Raw genomic sequence first — 19934 nt, forward strand, 5'->3', positions numbered from 1 at the left:
CTACCCCACGCGCTATGCTGGGTTTAGGCATATTGTGAGAGCAAGAAGTGAACTGGCCACTAACCCTGAGAATGTTTCCTCAGAAAATAAATAATACAAATATCCCACTGCATAGCAATATAAAAATTCAACTACAAAATTAAGTTATTGACATGATCTATTCATTCGTTGACCACAAAATCTGCACGGTGGTAAATAAGTCGGTTAATAAATATAAGACTGAACAGAATTGCCAGCTTAAAGCAGGAGGAATAAAATTTAAGGTTTAAAGAATCTAAGCTGTTCTTAGCATGGCTAGTTGATGTATTTATTTTATTATTCTAATAAAAAATCCCCTCTTTACCAGTAGAAGATTGTAACTTGAAAATTGCAGTGTTTTTAAATTAAATTAAACTTTTTAAAGGGTACTGAGCCTGTATTGCAGCTGTTCGTCAGGGCTTCTAGAATGACCATGATGGAGTACCAATGGGGTTCATGTATCATCAGGGAGTCAACAGGAAGCAACTAGGAATAGGGTCAGCAGATTGGTAGTTCTCCTGCTTTCTATCTAAATGATGAGGAGGATGCAAGAACAGGATCGCTCCTTGTAGTTTTACTAATTGTAAAAATGGAAAAAGATAAATTAACAAATTATTTTAATGTTGGTGATGAAATCATTAGGGAATTAAATTAAACATTGGAACATGTGGATTGGTGGACCTTTCTGCACCTACTCAATTCCCCTTTATTCACCTTCTGAATTCCACTATATTCACTGCTCAATTCCCCTATATTCACTGCTCAATTCTCTTATATTCACTGCTCAATTCCCCTTCATTCACTGCTTGATTCCCCTTTACTCACCCTCTCGATACCCCTTTATTCAATGCACAACTCCCCTTTATTCACCTTCTCGATTCCCCTTTATCCACTCCCTCGATTTTCCTTTATTCTCATTATAAGTTCTATTCTATGTATGGAGATGTCCAATGGTGTTAGTCATGAGGGGGATTTTATGGCACCTACAAGGGCAAGAAACATTGTATTGGGGATGAATCAATTGGGTGAGAGTCAAAATTTCAATTTCCCGTCAGTGGATGAGGATGCAGAGATAAACTCAGTGACATGTTTGCAGCATGTTGAGCATTGTGTTGGTGGGTTTATACTTGCAATACATTTGCATGCCATGAATACTCGTTAACATGAAACAGTTTTCAATAAAGTCCTACTTTCAAGATAATGTCAGTGGTACATGAGATCCCCATGTCACCCGGTTCAGAATTGTTTAAACGTGCACCAGTCGGCTTCATCCAGTTGTGTGTAAGGTCACCAGTTTTCCTTGTTTAACTCTACAGCGCGAGGGCGGGGAGCAGGAGAATAGCAGCTTGCCTGGAGGCTCGGGACCAGCAACGGAGTTTCTGTGGTGAGGGGAGTTATGGAGTGGGATAGGGGGCAAGGAGGAGTGGAAAAGGATCCAGGGGAAGGGCAGAGCGTGGGCAAGAAGGTGTGAGGTGGGAAGGGCCTGGTGTCCTGGGTGCAGGTGAGGGAGGGAGGTTGGTAGGGACAGTCAGTCGGGTAAGAAAATGAGGGGCCTGAAGAGCAGTGTCAGTAATGTCCAAATGTGTGTCATCTCAGGGTGTTGGCTGGCAGAGTCCTTACAGGGCTATGAGTTCACCTACAACATTTCAATTACCCACACTGAGATTACTCTCAGGCAATGGGTGGAATTTTCCAGACCCTTCATGACAGGGACAGGGCCAGAAAATGAGGTCATTCAAAAGTCTGTAGCCTTTGGCAGGACTGGAAGATCCCGCCGGTAGAAGAGGCTGTAAAATTCTGGCCAGTGTCCTTCACAATGTATAGAACGGAAGCCAGCTGAGCCTGCAAGTTCAGCCATGTTCCAGAGTGGCGAGTACAACACTGGACACTAACGTGAACATTCAATAAAGGGTGAACAGAAAAACACAACATTGTTTCTTCCACAATAGACTAAAGTCCTGAACTTGCTTGTAACCATCAATGTGTGCCAACCATGAGGTGTGCAGGACATTTAGCTCTCTAACTAAGATAGTCCCAACAAATAACGATGATGCACACATGACTAAAGTGAAAGCAATGAAATGTGAAATAGTTACAAGTGAAATTTAATTTTGAAAATCACCTGAGCCACCTTTGCACTCTCAAGTTTTAAGTTAAAGGAAATGTAGTTGGGCTGGAAAGTTGTGGCCTTGATGCAAAGACTCCCTGTTTGACCAGGAGACTCTTTAATAAGCTGCCTGTAGATGCAGCATTGTCAGCTGACAGCAGGTTTCACCAATGAAAAGTTTCCCCAGCCACTAAATCGAATGTGTTTTGCATGCACGCTGCTGGCACTTAACATTTTAATTATAATTGCATGGGAAACGGCAAAAAGAGAGAAAGCAGAAGTGGCACACATTCTGGATATGACTTTGGGAATAATAGTGTTGACAAAATCCCAGCCAATGTGAATAATTCAGAAGTTAGTTAGTTGCAAGTGGTTGGGGTGTGAGGTGGGAAGCACATTGTGGAGGGGATGGCATGGAGGAGAAAATAAAATGTTTCTTTGGTGAAGCTTAAGTTCCAAATAGAAATGAAAAGCAAGGGCACCAGATTGGAATAGGTAGGTTTTAGAACAATGAAGAGTGAGTTAGCTGGGATGGAAAAAGCAATTAGCACTCAGGACTGTAGATAAACATATATTTTGAGAAGAGAGTTCAAAATTACGAAGTCTTCAACAGTAACACATGAGGTTACTGAAGAACACTAAGAGATAAGGAGTTAGAAGGTGGAGTGAATGCTAAGTGAAGTTTCTTGGAGTGGGTGCAGGTGGGTAGTGATGTCCCACAGAAGTCTTCTGGGACTGCTTCTGTTCATTGTGTACGTCAATGATTTGGATATAGGACTACAGGGAGTGGTGTTCAAATTTTCAGACAGTAAGAAATAGGAGGCATAGTAAATAGTTACATTGATAAGATGATGGAATGGGCAAAAACTAGTTGCTGGATTTCAATTTAAGTAAATGTGCTGTGGTGTATCTTTAATTCAGTCTGTTTCTTTTTAAACAGGCTGATGTGGAAGAGTGGGGGATTTAGGGTTTCAGGCAAATAAGACATTAAAAGCAGCACGTCAAGTGGATAGAGCCACTAAAAAAGAAGCTTATGGATTACAGAATTTTATTGGAAGAGGAGTAGAACCTAAAAGTCAAGATGTTGTAATCAATCTGTATAAAACTTTAGTAACACCACAACTGAAGCAACGTGTAATGTTTTGGGCTCCATGCTATAAGGGAGGGTGTTGAGGCAATTGGAAAACTACAGTACATATTTACTAGAATGCTACCTAGTATAAGGAAATATAAATACAAAGAAAAACTTGAAAATTTGAGAGATTAAGGCATGATTTGGTAGAAATGTTTAAAAGTAATAAAGGGTTAGGACAGAGGTAGATAGAAACGGACTATTTCCAGCGATCAAAAGGGCATAGAAATATGATTAAATGCAAGAGATTTAGGCCAGGGGATAGGAGAAATCCTTTCTACACAAAGGATTGTAAAGCTGTGGAATGCACCAGCAGAGTTAGTAACTGAAGCAGCGACCAGTCATTGTTTTAGTATAGGTTCCTCCATCTGAAATACTGCATTCAGCTATGTACATCACACATGAAGAAAGATATCTTCTCTCTGAGTGGAAATACAGTGCAGATTCACCAGAGTGCTACCAGTTTAAAAGGAATAAATGATCAGGACAGGATGCATACACTGAGCTTGTCTGCCTTTGAATTTAAAGGATTGAGAGATAATCTAACAGAGGTTTTTAAAATGATAACGGGATTTGATAGAGAAACTGAGGGCTAATTCTGCTGGCATTAAATGCGACAATAATTAATTTAGCAGGGCAGATGCCTGAGTCCAACCTGCACATACATTCAGTCTACGGCTACATTGATCAGGGCCTTTTCAGGCAGCCTTTTAGTTGACTGAAATTAGCTCATTTTGATACTGAAATGAGCTTCTGCACCTGTTTCAGATCCTGTCTACTGTGTTTAGATCATTCAGAGCTTGTGATGTGCAAGATCCCACTATTGTTTCTGGATTTTGCTTACCAGCAGTCCTCATGGAAGTCACTGGAGATTGCTCAAAAAAACCCCTAAAGCTAAAGTAATTTTGGTGTTCTGTGGAGTTGGAAGGGGCAGGAGTGTTCTTCATGGCTCTACCAAACAACTGGGAGCTGCAGCTGGGCCGCCTCCTGTCTGCCATCCACCACATCCCTCCCTTCTCAGAATTACCTATAGGCCTTTGCACTGACTGACTGGCTTACATGAATTTGGAGGGCAATTTTAGTTTGATGCTCAGGACTCTGTTCCGGTGCGCCATTGCTGCTTGTCCTGGAATTGTGCCCAGTTTGGGGTGCTAATGAGTTTTAGGGCCCACTATTTCCTCCAGCGGGGGAATCCAGAACAAGGAATCACAACTTTCAATCAGAATTGGGCCATTTAAGGGTGAGACCAGCTGAAACTGATATATTTTTTGGTAGATTTGGCTATCATGCCATACAGATCAGAGGCAGGCTAATGGAGTTGAGGTACAAACCAACCATGATCTGACTGAAAGAGAAAAGAAAGACTTAATTTAAATAGTCCCTATCATAGCTTGAGATTTACCAAAATGCTTTACAGCCAATGAAGTTTTGAAATGCCATCACGGTTGTATGTAGGAAACAGCAGCCAGGTTGCACACAGCAAATTCCCACAAACAGTAATGTAGTTATCTGACTGGATAATCTGTTTTTTAAAATACTAATTGAAGGATAAATGCACCGGGATGTAGGTTAAACTCAATAATGTTTCCCTCATTTTGCTAATATCAAGTTGCGTCCAAGTATCCACTCAATCTTATTAGAATACACCCAGATTTAAAATGGACATAAAGCAATGTTAATGGGAAATGGTGAGTATATTTCTTCTTTGAGCCTTAAAATTTAAGTTTCAATGTTTTTAACCAGCAGTCATGCACATCAGGCAAAGCATGCTTAAGAATCTGCAATTATAATTTAATGTCATAAAATGCACTAAAATAAACAAAAGTGGATCTCAGTGGGGACAATTTAAAAAGAAATACTCAAACATTGCAATTGCAACCAATCAAAAACATATTTTGTTAACTGCTGCACCTGAAAAGTTGGTCACAATGTTGAGAGACTCCTTCATCCAAACAAGTGCACTTGGAGGAAACTGATATTTAAAAATTGGTTGAGTGGCCAGATTTGTGGATAGAGAGCCATTCGGATGGTAGGTTAAGTGATGTCGATAATCAAGATGACATGGCCACTTTCCTCGCATGGGCAAGGAAAACCTCAGTTGTATACTTTAAAAGGGTAGCATGGATATGGACCAACCCCTGCACCGGGAATCTAATTAGACTTCTTTAGCTGAATATATTCATACTTTAATTCTGCTCACTTCTCTCTTTTTTCAGAAACAACTGTAGGCTGCTAGTGCAGTATAAATGCAAATAGTTGTATAGAACTTTTCTTGTATCTGACAATTCTTTCCCTTCTATACTTTTTAATATCTGTTTCCTCCCTACTTCATATAATAGTAGACAAGTACATGGAAGGAATAAAGATATAAACTGAAAGGCTGAGATGAGGCAAATGGGGTCGGGGGGTGGGAAGGGTGGTAATAATAATCTGCGGTCAAGCTGAGGTAAAACAGAAGATACCAGCTGACTCGAAATGGAACAACACGATTTCTGACGTCCATATTTGCGTGTATTGTGGCCATGGTGATGATTCTGATTGCCTAGTCGATGTTGTCCCGTGAAAAAAGAAAGTTTAATGTTGGATTATGATGCAGATAGTCTCGGATAGCTTTAGGTAGTAAACCTCTGCTATTTGATTATTCAGCTAACAAAATAACCCAAACGCTTGATATCATCGTGAGGGAAAGAAACACGTTCCCGCCACTGTCTTGAGCAACGGAATTAATCCCAAATATCGCGAAGAATGACCGACTCATTCCAGCGGCACTTGATTTGAGCTAATGAACTGCCAGCGTTCCCCCAAACGCTGGTATCAGTTGCAAAGCCCAGGCAGGCTCCCCTCCCTGTTGTGTAAAAGCTGTTGCTGCTCCTCTGCTGTTTACGTCAAGGGGTGGGGGCATTAGAAGAGTGTCAGGCTGAGCAGATCGCTCTCTGCTCAAGTTTGCATCGCCTGGAGTTATCATCCAGAAGGTGAAAAGAAGCGGGAATCAGAAGAGTCCAGCAGCACATTGCTTCATTTTATCTTCAGCTACTTCTTTGAACATCGAGTCTGGCAGAGTGGGGATGTGATCCCTTGTCTTGATCAGACAGCCGGAGCGCATTTCACTTGGACCGTCCCCGATGCAAAGGCGGAGGTGTCCCGGGACATGTGCGCTTCTCCCATCGGTCGGGAGAGGCAGGCAGCTCCCCACTTTCGTCTCTCTCTCTTTCTGGGAAAAAGTCATCCCAGCCGGGCTGCAGTGCTGGAGAATAGAGGCGAGCAAACAGTGGCTGTCCCCGGGCAGTCAAGGGCAGAGCTGTCACTTCCTAACAGTTGATGCTTGAGTAATTCGGCGTTGGGTGAAGAAACAGCTCAGAGAGAGGTCAGAGCCATCTTTCCGAGACGTGTTCAAGACAAGGAAATCAAACCTAAAGAGTTGCGAGGGGAGGACAGCGAGCCTGGATTCTGGCGGGATCACCATGAGCCACATCATCATGAAACCGCGGTCGCGATCTACAAGCTCCTTAAAGACCTCCGATTGCCCTGGGTAAAGTCTCCTTTCCACTAACACCGGCTATTTACCTCAAAGCTCGTTCCACCCCTTTTTGTATTTCCTGGCTTTCTTTTTTGCTGTCATGAAAAGCTGACGTGTATCCCGGCTTTAAACCAACTTCACCTCGTTCACTTCATTGAATCTTCGCCAGTGCTTTAAGACGCACCAGTTTTGTGGAGAAGTTCGTGAATCTCTTGCTACTGCAACACCACCACCTTTCCTCCCCCTCCCCACCACCACCAACAACCACCCCAAACACCACTTCTGTCCATAGCTTCTTTTCAGGGCATAGCAAATCCCTCTAAACCAGTCATGATAAACCAGGAAGGACAACCGTGTCAAACATTTAATTGACAGTCCGTGTTTTAGTTGGATGAAGCTGCAAGTGTCCTATTTCCATGTCGGCTTGCCTTCCGATAAATGCAGCTGCTTTTTGTTAAGTAAAATGTTAAAATATTGCAGAGTTGAAAAAAAATCCTTGTGTAATACTTATTATATCAAAAACAAATTCAACTAAAGAACATCGAAGGAAAACTTATTGCAGAAGGGAAAAAATACGTTTTAGATTATTTAAAATATTCCGTCTAGTCCATGCGATATGTTTGGAGCGTTAGGCAGCAACATCGTGTTTGTTTACGTAGTAATGTGTCAGTGATCATTCATCTTCCTAATTGGGTCAGGTTTGATTTCTTGACATTCGGAGCTCTTTTTATAGCAGAATTGGAGTCCATTAATTTCGGTTTAATGGATGTCTTCTCCAGTTGGCATGTTTCTGGAAATTCACTGGGAACTCTGGAAATGTTGCTAGTTATGATTTTTTTTATGTTGTCTTAGTTATATAATAATTACGTGATTTTGATAGGTGTTGTAGTTATTGGTAGTTAGGATGATTTAATATGTTGCTGTATTGCTATTTTCACATGTTGTATGTTGTATTTTGTGGCATTAACTTCTCAAGGGCAATTAGGGATGGGCAATAAATGCTAGCCTAGCCAGCAATGCTCGCATCCCTTAAAATGAATTTTAAAAATCAACACAATAATCATTAAAGAAACACCCAGCACATATTTCAGGGCTGCAGAGGTAAATTTGCAAAAGGACAGAATTTTTTAATAGCACTAAATAACAGTTTTTTTCCCAAAATATGAGTGTTGCTGCTGATAATACTGATGAAATATGACGCAAAAGACAAGGTTGAAGCATTTGAACTATCCTCAGTCAGAAGTGCTGATTGGATGGTCCATCTCGACCTCCTGATGACGTCCCCAGCATCACAGATGCCAGCTTCTGCCAGTTCAGCTTATTCCACATGACATAAAGAAATGGCTGAAGGCACTTTGTGCAGCAAAGACCCGGACAATATCCCAGCTGTTGTGCTCAAGGTTTGTGCTTCAGAACTAATTGCGCTGTAGCCAAGCTATTGTAGAAAAGTAAGCTGTGAAGAGGACGTAAGGAGGCTACAAAGTGACGTAGATAGGTTAAGTGAGTGAGCAAATATCTGACAAATGGAGTATAATGTGGGCAAATGTGAAATTGTCCATTTTGGCAGGAAGAATAAAAAAGAAGCATATTATCTAGGTGGTGAGAGATTGCAGAGCTCTGAGATTCACAGGGATCTTGGTGTTATTGTGCATGAATCACAAGGCTAGTGTGCAGATGCAGTAGGTAATTGGGAAGGCTAATAGAATGTTATCATTATTGCAAGGGGAATTGAATACAAAAGTAGCAAGATTATTCTTCAGTTATTCAGGGCATTGGTGAGACCACATCTGGAATATTGTGTACAGTATTGGTCTCTTTATTTAAGGAAAGATGTAACTGCATTAGAAGCTGCTCAGAGAAGGTTTACTAGATTAGTACCAAGAATGGGCAAATTGTCTTATGAAGAAAGGTTGGACAGGTTAGGCTTGTATCCACTGGAGTTTAGAAGAGCAAGAGGTAACTTGATCGAAACCTTTAAGATTTTGAGGGGTCTTGACAGGGTGAATGTGACGCTTGTGGGTGAATCTAGAACTTTAAAAATAAGGGGTCGCTTGTTTAGGACAGAGATGAGGAGAAATTCTTTCCCTCAGAGGCTCATGAGTCTTTAGAACTTTTTTCCTCAAAAGGCAGCGTAGGCAGGGCCTTTGAATATTTTTAAGGCAGATCTAGACAGATTATTGTTTAACAAGGTGGTGAAAGGTTGTCAGGGGTAGGTGGGAGGTTACAGTCAGATCAGCCATGATATTATTGGATGGCGGAACAAGCTTGAAGGCATGAGTGGCCTGCTCCTGCACCTAGTTCGTATGTTTGTATATGTGTATGGTACAGATAAAACACCAGCATCTACCCAGCAATGTTGAAAATTACCCCAGATATCCTTGTCCACCAAAAGCAGGACGTATCTAATCTGGCCAATTACCACCCCATTAATCTACTATTAATCATCAGAAAAATGAAGGAAGTTGTCATTCACAGGGCTTACTCGCCAATAAGATGATCACTGCTCAGTTTGAGTTCCTTCAGGGCATCTCAGTTCCAGACCTCATTAGAGCTTTGGTCCAAGAGGTGAGGTAAGAGTGACTACCCTTGACCTCAAGTCAGCATTTGACTGAGTGTGACATTAAAGAGCACTAGCAAAATTAAAGGCAATGTCAATCAGGGTGAAACTCTCCACTGGTTGGAATCATACCTAGCCCAAAGAAAGACGAGTGCGGTTGTTGGATGCAAGTCATCTCAGCCCCAGGATATTGTTGCAGGAGTTCCTGAAGGTAGTGTCCATGGCCCAACCACCTTCAGCTACCTCATAAAAATCTTTTCTCCAGCATAAGGTCAGAGGTGGGGATGTTGAGATTGATTGCAGTGTTCAGTGCCATTCATAACTCCTCAGATGCTGAAACCGTCTGTGCTCGATGCAGCAAGATCTAGATTCAGGCTTTGACTGATAACTGGCAAGTTACACTTGCGCCACACAAGTGTCAGACAATGACCATCACTAACAAAAGAGAACCTAACCACTTCCTCTTGACATTCAGTGGCATTGTCATTGCTGAATCCATCACTATCAACATCCTGGGGATTACCATTGACAACTGGACCAGCCATATAAATACTGTGGCTACAATAGCAAGTAGGAGGATGGGGATTATACAGTCCTTTCCATTTCATTTATGCAGCACCCTCTTCATAAGGTAGTTAAGTCTAATTCAATCTAAACCTATGTTAATTCATCCTCTATCTTCTGAGTTTCATGCATGTCCTCTTGTAGAATCTGTGAATGTATTGAGCACATTGATGTTCAACTTGTGTGCAACCTTTAAGATTGTCTATACCTCAATGAATTCACTCATGATATTTCTCCAGTGAAACATTCCCAGCTTCTGCAACTTCACTGAAGAACTCAAGTGCTCAGTATCAGCTTTAAATTTTATTGCATTAAATTTTATGTCTGGGCATCCTTCTCATAGTACGGTGATCAGCATTTTACACCATACTCCAGCTAAGATCAAACTTTGTACAAACTCAGTCCTTCCTGAGATTTGTGTTCTTTGTGCAAACAGTCCAATAATCTACTTGCTGCCTTGAGGGCTGTGACACACTGTGCTGAGGGGCTTCAGTGATGTATCCACTGGTATTCTTAAATCCATCGCCCTTGTATCCTGTAGAATAAAACCATTTAGCTTACATATTTTCCCACTATTTATCATCTTTTCTCAATCTCTGAACTTTGCATAAACAAAACCTGACCCTTTACTTCAGTCCAGTTTTTGGATCATTTCAGAAATGATGCTCTGCCTTCCAATCTTGTGAACTAATTTCCTATGTGTCATGTAACATCCTAAACTACAATGAATTACTTTGTCATGTACTTACTGTTGTATAGAGAAATAGAGGATTCACTTTGAAATGACAAAGTCCCACAAAGAACAATAAAATGAATGAATAGTTTTAAGTGGTGTTGTTTGAGGGGACATTGTTGACCAGGGCATGAGGAGAATTATTTGCTCTTCTTCAAACAGTGTCTTTCATATGATTTTGGTTGGGTCCTTGATTCAAAATCTCATTTAAGGTAGCAACTGCAGCACACCCTCAGTAATGCATTGAACAGAACTTGAACTCAAAACTTCCTGAGTTGCCTACAAGCCTGTTTCCACTAAGTCATGCTAAGGTATCAAAATGAGTTGCATTCTTCAACATTTTTGCACGTTTTTTTTTCATTGTTAGTTATTTGCATGTTTGTGATCACTGAGCTGAATGCTAAAAATGATGCACCTTTTCAATTTTGTGCATCTGACCAGAGTAGCTCTGATCCTTGTGTATCCCACTGGCGAGAACCTATCAACCTGAAAATATTCTGTTTATTTGCGCCCTCTGTTTCCTGTCAGGTATGATTTCCCTTTCATAAATCTGTGTTGACCCTGCCCCATAATTTTATAATTCTCTAAGTGCCTTGTTACCATATACCTAATAGGTTCTAATACTCATTTTCCCTTCTACTAGTGTCAGGCTAATAGGCCTGAGGGAGGTGGCAGTGGTATTGTCACTGGAATAGTAATCAAAGACCCAGGGTAATGCTCTGGGGACCTGGTTTGAATCCCACCACAGCAGATGGTGACATTTGAATTCATAGTCAAGCCTAATGATGACCATGAAATCATTGTCGATTGTCATTAAAACTCATCTGGTTCACTGATATCCTTTGTGTGCTGTCCTTACCTGGACTTGCCTGCATGTGACTCCAGATTCACAGTAATGTGGTTGACACTTAAATGCTGTCTGAAATGGCTTAGCAAACCACTCAGTTGTATCAAAAAGCCTAAAAGGAATGCTAAATTACGATTCACCTGTCATTGACCTAGACACTGGAAATGACAACGGCAATCTCAGCCCTGTCAACCCTGCAAAGTCTTCCTTACTAACATCTGGGGGCTTGAGCCAAAATAGTGAGAGCTATCACACAGACTAGTCAAGCCCATCGTCATACTCACAAAACCATACCTTACAGATAATGTCACAGACACCACCATCAACACAGGTATGTCCTGTCCCACGGGTGGGACAGTCCCAGCAGAAGTGGTGGCACAGTGATATACAAATGGGAGGATGTCGTCCTGGGAGTCCTCAACATCGAACCCAGACCCCAAGAAGTCTCATGGCATTAGGTCAAACACGGGCAAGGAAACCTCTTGCTGATTACCAAGTACCACCTGTACCTCAGCTGATGAATCAGTACTCCTCCATGTTGAGCCCTATTTGGTGGAAGCACTGAAGGTGGCAAGGGCGCAGAATATACTCTAGGTGGGGTCTTCAATGTTCATCACCAAGTGTGGCTCGGTAGCCACGGTACAACTACAGATGTAGCTGGCTGAGTCTTAAAAGACACATCTGCTAGACTGGGTCAGTGGCAGGTGGTGAGGGATTCAACAAGAGGGAAAATCATACTTGATCTCATCCTCACCAATCTACCTGTCGCAGATGCATTTGTCCATGGCAGTATTGGTAGGAGTGACCACCGCACAGTCATTGTGGAGACGAAGACCCGTTTTTACATTGAGGATACCCTCCATTGTGTTGTGTGGCACCACTACCGTGATAAATGGAATAGGTTTTGAACAAATCTAGCAACTCAAGACTGTGCAACAATGAGGCACTGTGGGCCATCAGCGACAGCAGAATTGTATTCAACCGCAGCCTGTAACCTCATGACCCGGCATATCCCCCACTGTACCATTACCACCAAACCCAGGGGATCAACCTTGGTTCAATGAAGAGTGCAGGAGGTCATGCAAGGAGCAGAACCAACATACCTAAAAATGAGGTGTCAACCTGTTGAAGCTACAACACAGGACTACTTGCATGCCAAACAGCATAAGCAGCAAGTGATAGACAGAGCTAAGCAATTCCACAACCAACTGATCAGATCTAAGCTCTGCAGTCCTCCCACATCCAGCCATGAATGGTGGTGGACAGTTAGGCAACTCACTGGAGGAGGGGGCTCCACAAATATCCCTATCCTCAATGATAGGGAGACCAGCACATCAGTACGAAAGAGAAGACTGAAGCATTTGCAACAATCTTTAGCTAGAAGTGCTGAGTGGATGATCCATCTTGGCTGCATCTAGAGGCCCCCAGTAGCACAGATGTCTTCAGCCAATTCGATTCACTCCACATAAGACCAAGAAACTGCTGAAGGTATTGGATACTGAAAAGTCTATGGGCCCTGACACTATTCCAGCAATAGTACTGAAGACTTGTGCTCCAGAACCTGCTGCACCCCTAGCCAAATTGTTCCACTACAGCTATGACACTGGCAGCTACCTGGCAATGTGCAAAATTGTTCAGGTATGTCCTGTACACAAAAACCAGGACAAATCCAACGTGACCAATTACCGCCCCATCAGTCTACTCTCATTCATCAGTAAAGTGATGGAGGGGTCATCAACATTGCTATCTCGGAGTCATGTCCTCAGCCCAACCATCTTCAGCTGCTTCATTAATGACCTTCCTTCCATCATAAGGTCAGAAGTGGGGATATTCGCTGATGATTGCATAATATTCAGCACCATTCATGACTTCTCAGATACTGAAGCAGTCCATGTCCAAATGCAGCAAGACCTGGATATTTTCCAGGCTTGGGCTGACAAGTGGCAAGTGACATTCGCTCCACACAAGTGCCAGGCAATGACCATCTCCAACAAGAAAGAATCTAATCATTGCCCCTTGACATTCAATGGCCATACCATCACTGAACCTTGAACTGGACTAACCACATAAATAGTGTGGCTACAAGAGCAGGTTAGAGGCTAGGAATCCTGTGGTGAGTAACTCACCTCCTGACTCCCCAAAGTCAGTCCACCATCTACAAGGCACAAGTCAGGAGTGTGATGGAATACTCTCCATTTGCCTGGATGAGAGCAACTCCAGCAATACTCAAGAAGCTTGACACCATCCAGGACAAGCAACCCGCTTCATTGACACCCCAGCCACAAACATTCATTCCCTCCACCACTGACACACAGTGGCAGCAGTATGTACCATCTACAAGCTGCACTGCAGGAACTCACCAAGCTTCCTTAAATAGCACCTTCCAAACCCACAACCGCTACCATCTAGAAGGACAATGGCAGTAGACACATGGGAACACCACCACCTGGAAGCTACCCTCTAAGCCACTCACCATCCTGACTTGAAACTATATCGCCGTTCCTTCACTGTTGCTGGTTCAAAATCCTGGAACTCCCTTCTTAACAACACTGTGGGTGCACCTACACCACAGGGACTGTAGTGGTTCAAGAAGGCAGCTCACCACTGCCTTCTCAAGGGCAAGTAGGGAGGGCAATAAATGCTGGCCCAGCGAATGATGCCCACATCCCATGAATGAATAAAAAAAGTTCCCTGTTTTCCCTCTCGCTCCTTTATTGAATAGTGGAATAATGTTTTCTATCTTCTAATCACAGGAATCATTCCAAAATCAAGGGAATTCTGGAAGATCCAATGCATCCCCAATATTTTTAGGTACAAAAGCCTCCAATGCAGCCTGTCCTGTGCATGATATTTGCAGATGTTTAGTCCCGTTAACTTTTCCATTGCTTTCTCTTTATTAACGTTAATGAAGACAAGTGTAGGTCCCTTACAGTCTGATACAGGAGAATTTTTTAATAGAGAACAAAGAAACAGCAGAGCAATTAAACAACTACTTTAGATCTGCCTTCACGGAGGAAGACACAAATAACTTCCCAGAAACACTAGGGGGATCATTGTTCCCCTGTCAGCGGGCAAGTGTGGGAGCGTGCGCTGGTAGCCAGCCTTCCGATTAACGCCTCCGACTGGGGGAGGCACCGCCATTTTACATGGGCAGGCCAATTAAGGCCCGCCCAGCTTGACGTCCGCCAGGAAGTGTTATGTGCTCCCTGCGCGAGCGGAGGGGGGGCTCCCTCAGCTGGGGGCATGTGCGTGAAAGAGCGCACAGATCTCCCTGAGGCAAAGCGCTGCCAGAGGGAGATTGGCTCCGATTCAAAAGTTGACAGAAATGTAATTAAAAAATTTCCCTGAGTCCCCTCATGTGACACTGAGTTGCGACATGTCCTTAATTTTTATTTAAACATTTGATAAACTTTTAAAAGCCCCCATGAAACCTCATCCCGCCCGTGGATGAGGTTTCATGCTTTTTCCAAGGCCCGCCTGGGCTCCCGGCCTGCCTGCCAACCCTAAGGTTGGATAGACAGGTCCATCAATCAGGTTAATTCATTTTCTAATGGCCTTAGTAGGTCATTGATAGTTTGGCAGGCAGGCAGCCGATTCAGCTGCGCAACCGCCGAACTGAAAATTTAAATGACACGGGATGGCATCAGGATGCAGGCCCAATATATCCCCATGTCATTTGATGCGTTGGCGAGCGGGCCCTGCCCCCATTCGCTGGCCGGAAAAACCTGCCCTAGGGAATCAAGGGTCTAATGAGGAGGAGGAATTGAAGGAAATTAGTATCACTAAAGCAATAGAGCTGGAGAAATTAATGGGACTGATGGCTGATAAATCCCCAGGGTCTGATAATCTACATCCCAGGGTGCTAAAGGAGGTGGCAATGGAAATAGTGAATGTGTCCGTTGTCATCTTCCAAAATTCTATAAATTTTGGAACAGTCCCATAGGTTGGAGGGTGGCAAATGTAACCCCACTATTTAAAAAAGAAGGGAGGGAGAAAACAACAAATTACAAACCTGTTAGCCTAACATCAGTAGCAGGGAAAATGGTAGAGTCTATTATAAAGGATGTGATAACAGGACACTTAGAAAATATTAATAGGATTAGACAAAGTCAACATGGATTTATGAGAGGTAAATTAAATTTGACAAGCCTACTGGAGCTTTTTGAGGACATAACTAGCAGAATAGATAAGGGAGAACCAATGGATGTGGTGTATTTGGATTTTCGGAAAGCTTTTGGTAAAGTCCCACCTAAGAGGTTAGTGTGCAAAATTAAACAACATGGTTAGCAGACAGAAAGCAGAGAGTAGGAATAAATGGGTCTTTTGTTGATTTGCAGGAAGTCACTGGTGGGGTACCGCAGGGATCAGTGCTTGGGCCCCAGCTATTCACAATATATATCAATGATTTGGATGAGGGAACCAAATGTAATATTTCCAAGTTTGCTGACAACACAAAACTTGGTGCAAATGTGAGAGATGAGGTGGCTGTTCAGAGGCTTCAAGGCGATTTAGGCAGGTTGAGTGAGTGGGCAAATACATGGCAAATACAGTATAATGTAGATAGGTGTGAAGTTATCTACTTTGATAGGAAAAACAGAATGGCAGAATATTATATAAATGGTGATAAATTGGGAAATGTTAATGGACAAAGGGACTTGGATGTCCTTGTATACCAATCAGTGAAAGCAAGCATGCAGGTGCAGCAAGCAGTTAAGAAGGCAAATGGTACGTTGGCCTTCATTACGAGAGGACTTGAGAACAGGAGCAAGGACGTCTTACTGCAACTATGCAGGGCCTTGGTGAGACCACATCTAGAGTATTGTGTGCATTTTTGGTCTCTTTACCTAAGAAAGGATATACTTGCCATAGAGGGAGTGTAGCAAAGGTTCACCAGACTGATTCCTGGGATGACAGGATTGTCGTATGAGCAGAGATTGGGCTGGCTATGCCTGTATTCACTGCAGTTTAGAAGAATGAGAGGAGACCTCATTGAAACGTATAAAATTCTGTCAGGGCTGGACAGACTGGAAGCAGGGATGATATTTCCTCTGGCTGGGGGTGTCTAGATCAAGGGTCACAATCTCAGGATACAGGGTAGGTCATTTAGGACTGGGATGAAGAGAAGCTTCTTCATTCAGAGGGTGGTGAACCGATGGAATTCTCTACCACAGAAGGCTATGGAGGCCAAGTCACTGAATATACTTAAGAAGGAAATAGAGATTTCTGGACTCTAAAGGTCAAGGGTTTTGGGGAGAACGTGGGAGTACAGTGTTGAGATATCAGCCATGATTATATTGAATGGCAGAGCAGGCTCGACGGGCTGAATGACCTACTCCTGCTCCTATTTTCTGTGTTTCTATGTTTCATTGGACCAAAAACATATTTTTAGGTTTGTGTGTGGGCACGCGCCCGACATGTTCGAGTGAAAAATTAAGCGTATTGACGTTGGCTGAGCGTGCCGACATTAACACGCACTCTCACGATATTTCACTAGGCAGGCTCATGGTGAAGATGGGGGTGCGCCCGCCATTAATTAAGTGGCCAGGTGCCCTTGAGACACCAATTGTCTTGGAGTTTACGTAACCCGTGCGATTTTCAGACTGTCACACAGGCAGGTGGGTAAGCCACATTTTCAAAAACCTCATCCATGGGCAGGATAAGAGGTGTCAGTGAGTACTAGTTTGTAGTTTAGAATATAATTTGCTCCTGATTGCTTGTGTGAACAGGACATCTTCATTTCACTTCAGAGCTGCTTTGACAGAAATAAGAGGCTTCAGTTCAGGATTCAGTGTTGTTTTCCAAGCCCCGGGTGGATTCATACCACTTGGGGCCTTCCAGGTATTCGAAAGCCTTCTATTACCCTGGGAATGGGGATTGTGGTGTACATTGGAGGCACCTCCTCTGAGGAGGGAGGGCAAGAAGGGGGATGAGGCCAGGAGTCCCTATTCAGCTTCCAGGGAAGCGACCTGTGGGAGGCCAGGCGCAGGCACAAGAAGCACAGGGCCAAAAGGAAATGCAAGACGGAAGGACCATAGCACTATCCTGCTGCCAGGGTTTACAAATGGCAATGCAGCTACCTCAATATGTCTGAGGTGCAGTGACAAAGGATACTCTGTCCCTCAAGGGAGACAATGACTTCCATCTTTCAGGGGATCAGCCCTGAGTTCAGACCCAGCTGTGTGGGTGCACAGCCCAGGCCAGTGGTGTGGAAGGTCACAGTGCCCCTCAACTTCTATGCCTCCGGCTCTTTCCAGGGGTCAGTGGGGGATCTTTGTGGAGTCTCCCAGTCAGCTGTCCACAGTTGCGTCAACTGGTGACAGATGGTCTGTTCAGGCACGCATTCACTTTCATTCACTACCGCATGGACAAGGCCAGCCAGGCAGCCCGAGCCAGAGGGTTTGCCATGATTGCTGGCTTCTCCCACATCCAGGATGCAATAGACTGTACACATGTGGCCATCAAGGTGCCAGCAGTTGAGCCCGGTGCCTTCATCAACAGGAAGGGATTCCACTCCATGAACGTGCAGTTAGTTTGTGACCACAGGATGCTGATTCTACAAGTCTGTGCAAGGTACCCAGGCAGCTCCCTTGATGCTTGCATCCTGAGACACACCCAGGTGCCAAGGCTTTTCAGTGTTCCAGCCCGGATGGATGGATGGCTGCTGGGTAACAAGGCCTATCCCCTCAGAAGGTGGCTCATGGCACTTCTCCACCACCCAAGAACAGAGGCTGAGCAGTGGTACAAAAGGAGCCAGCACTCCACAAGGCCAGTGGTAGAGAGAGCCCTTAGGTCTTCTCAAGATGCGTTTCTGATGCTTGGACCATTCAGGGGGCACACTCCAATACCCCCCAGATTGTGTGTCACTGATAGTGGTTGCACGCTGGGCTTACCACAATTTGGCGCTGGAAAGAGGGGACACAGAGGAGGAAGAAGATCTTGATGCAGCTGCACAGGCAACAGATGATGAGTACAGTAGTGAGTCCGAGAATGAGCACGGTCAGGAGAACGCTGAGGGTATGGACGCTGACATGGGCAACCTCCAGGGAGGCAGGGACACCCTGGATGCTTTGATCCAATGCTCCTTCAGCTAGCCTACCAAGTAAGAACCACCACCACGTGCCAGGACTGCAGGCTCTATACTCGATCCCTGACAAGACCATTTGTTTGGTCAACAGCATACACTATGTGCCATTGCAATAAAGTTTAATGAGAAACAAGTCAATCATAACATCATGGCTTACCCTAGACTTGCAGAACAAATGAAGTATCCAGAGGCTTGTTGTACAAAAACACATTTAATGAAATGGTGCCTGGCAAACATTCTACAAATTAACATTGACAGGTATTATCCATTACACCAATAAACAATGAATGTAAAAGTGGGGGAAACAAATATCATCCATGATCAGGCCATGTTGTGATTAAGGTGCTTTATATTTTCACTTATGGGTGCTAAGTCTAGGTGCTCCCCACTCACTGGCACCGGCATTGGAGACAGCCTGCTCACTCTGCTGCCCTTGTTGGCCTTGATGACTTTGGCAGGCATCCTTTGGCCGATGGAGACAGCTGGCCCCGCCTGGGAGGGAGCGGCCAGTGCCTTGGCAGGCATTTCCCAGTCACTGCAGCCTCATTGAAACGTATAAAATTCTGACAGGGCTGGACAGACTGGAAGCAGGGACGATATTTCCTCTGGCTGGGGGTGTCTAGATCAAGGGTCACAATCTCAGGATACAGGGTAGGTCATTTAGGACTGAGATGAAGAGAAGCTTCTTCATTCAGAGGGTGGTGAACCGATGGAATTCTCTACCACAGATGGCTGTGGAGGCCAAGTTACTAAATATACTTAAGAAGGAAATAGATTTCTGGACTCTAAAGGCATTAAGGGAGAGATCGGGAGTATGGTGTTGAGATAGAGGATCAGCCATGATCATATTGAATGGTGGAGCAGACTTGAAGGGCCGAATGATTTACTCCTGCTCCCATTTTCTGTTTCATTGGACCAAAAACATATTGGGCTGAATCTTTGGTTCGGCCAACGGGGGCGGGGCCCGCTCGCCGAGGTGTAAAATGACGCGTGGTGATGTCGAGTGTGTGTCCCGACGTCATGATGCGTCATTCAGACTTTCAGTTCAGCGGCACGCACTCGAGTGAGCTGTGCACCTGCTGAATTGTCAAAGGCCTATTAAGACCATTTAACTGTCAATTAATAGCTCCCACAAATGTATATAGTTTCATCAGGTTTCACCATTGGTACTATGGGCACTGAAAATTGGACTGATTGGATGATGTCTAGTTTTTTTTATCCACAATTCTGCATCCACCTTCCACTTTAGGTCATAAGGCACACGCCTGGCTTTAAAGAAATGGAGTGTCACCTGAGAATCCACATATATTTTTGCTTGCAAACCTTTTAACTCTCCTAATTCATCACAAAATACACTGTTGTATTTCCTTAGCAG

At 43.8% G+C, this 19934-nt stretch overlaps 1 protein-coding gene across 6 annotated transcripts in view; it reads left to right on the plus strand.

Moving 5' to 3' along the window:
* The window catches only part of pde4d (phosphodiesterase 4D, cAMP-specific), a 1628454-nt gene that overhangs the window by 1315609 nt on the left and 292911 nt on the right, over positions 1 to 19934 (plus strand). The window contains exon 1 of one of the 6 annotated variants that reach the window (XM_041186395.1): positions 6160 to 6786. The exons of the other annotated variants lie outside the window; for them this stretch is intronic. Within the exon in view, the coding sequence (XP_041042329.1) occupies positions 6719 to 6786 (68 nt within the window). The 5' untranslated portion in view covers positions 6160 to 6718. Of the gene's footprint in view, positions 1 to 6159; positions 6787 to 19934 lie in introns of those variants that run through there. 6 annotated transcript variants of the gene reach the window in all.

Source organism: Carcharodon carcharias, chromosome 1, assembly GCF_017639515.1.
Source record: "Carcharodon carcharias isolate sCarCar2 chromosome 1, sCarCar2.pri, whole genome shotgun sequence".
NCBI lineage: Eukaryota > Metazoa > Chordata > Chondrichthyes > Lamniformes > Lamnidae > Carcharodon > Carcharodon carcharias.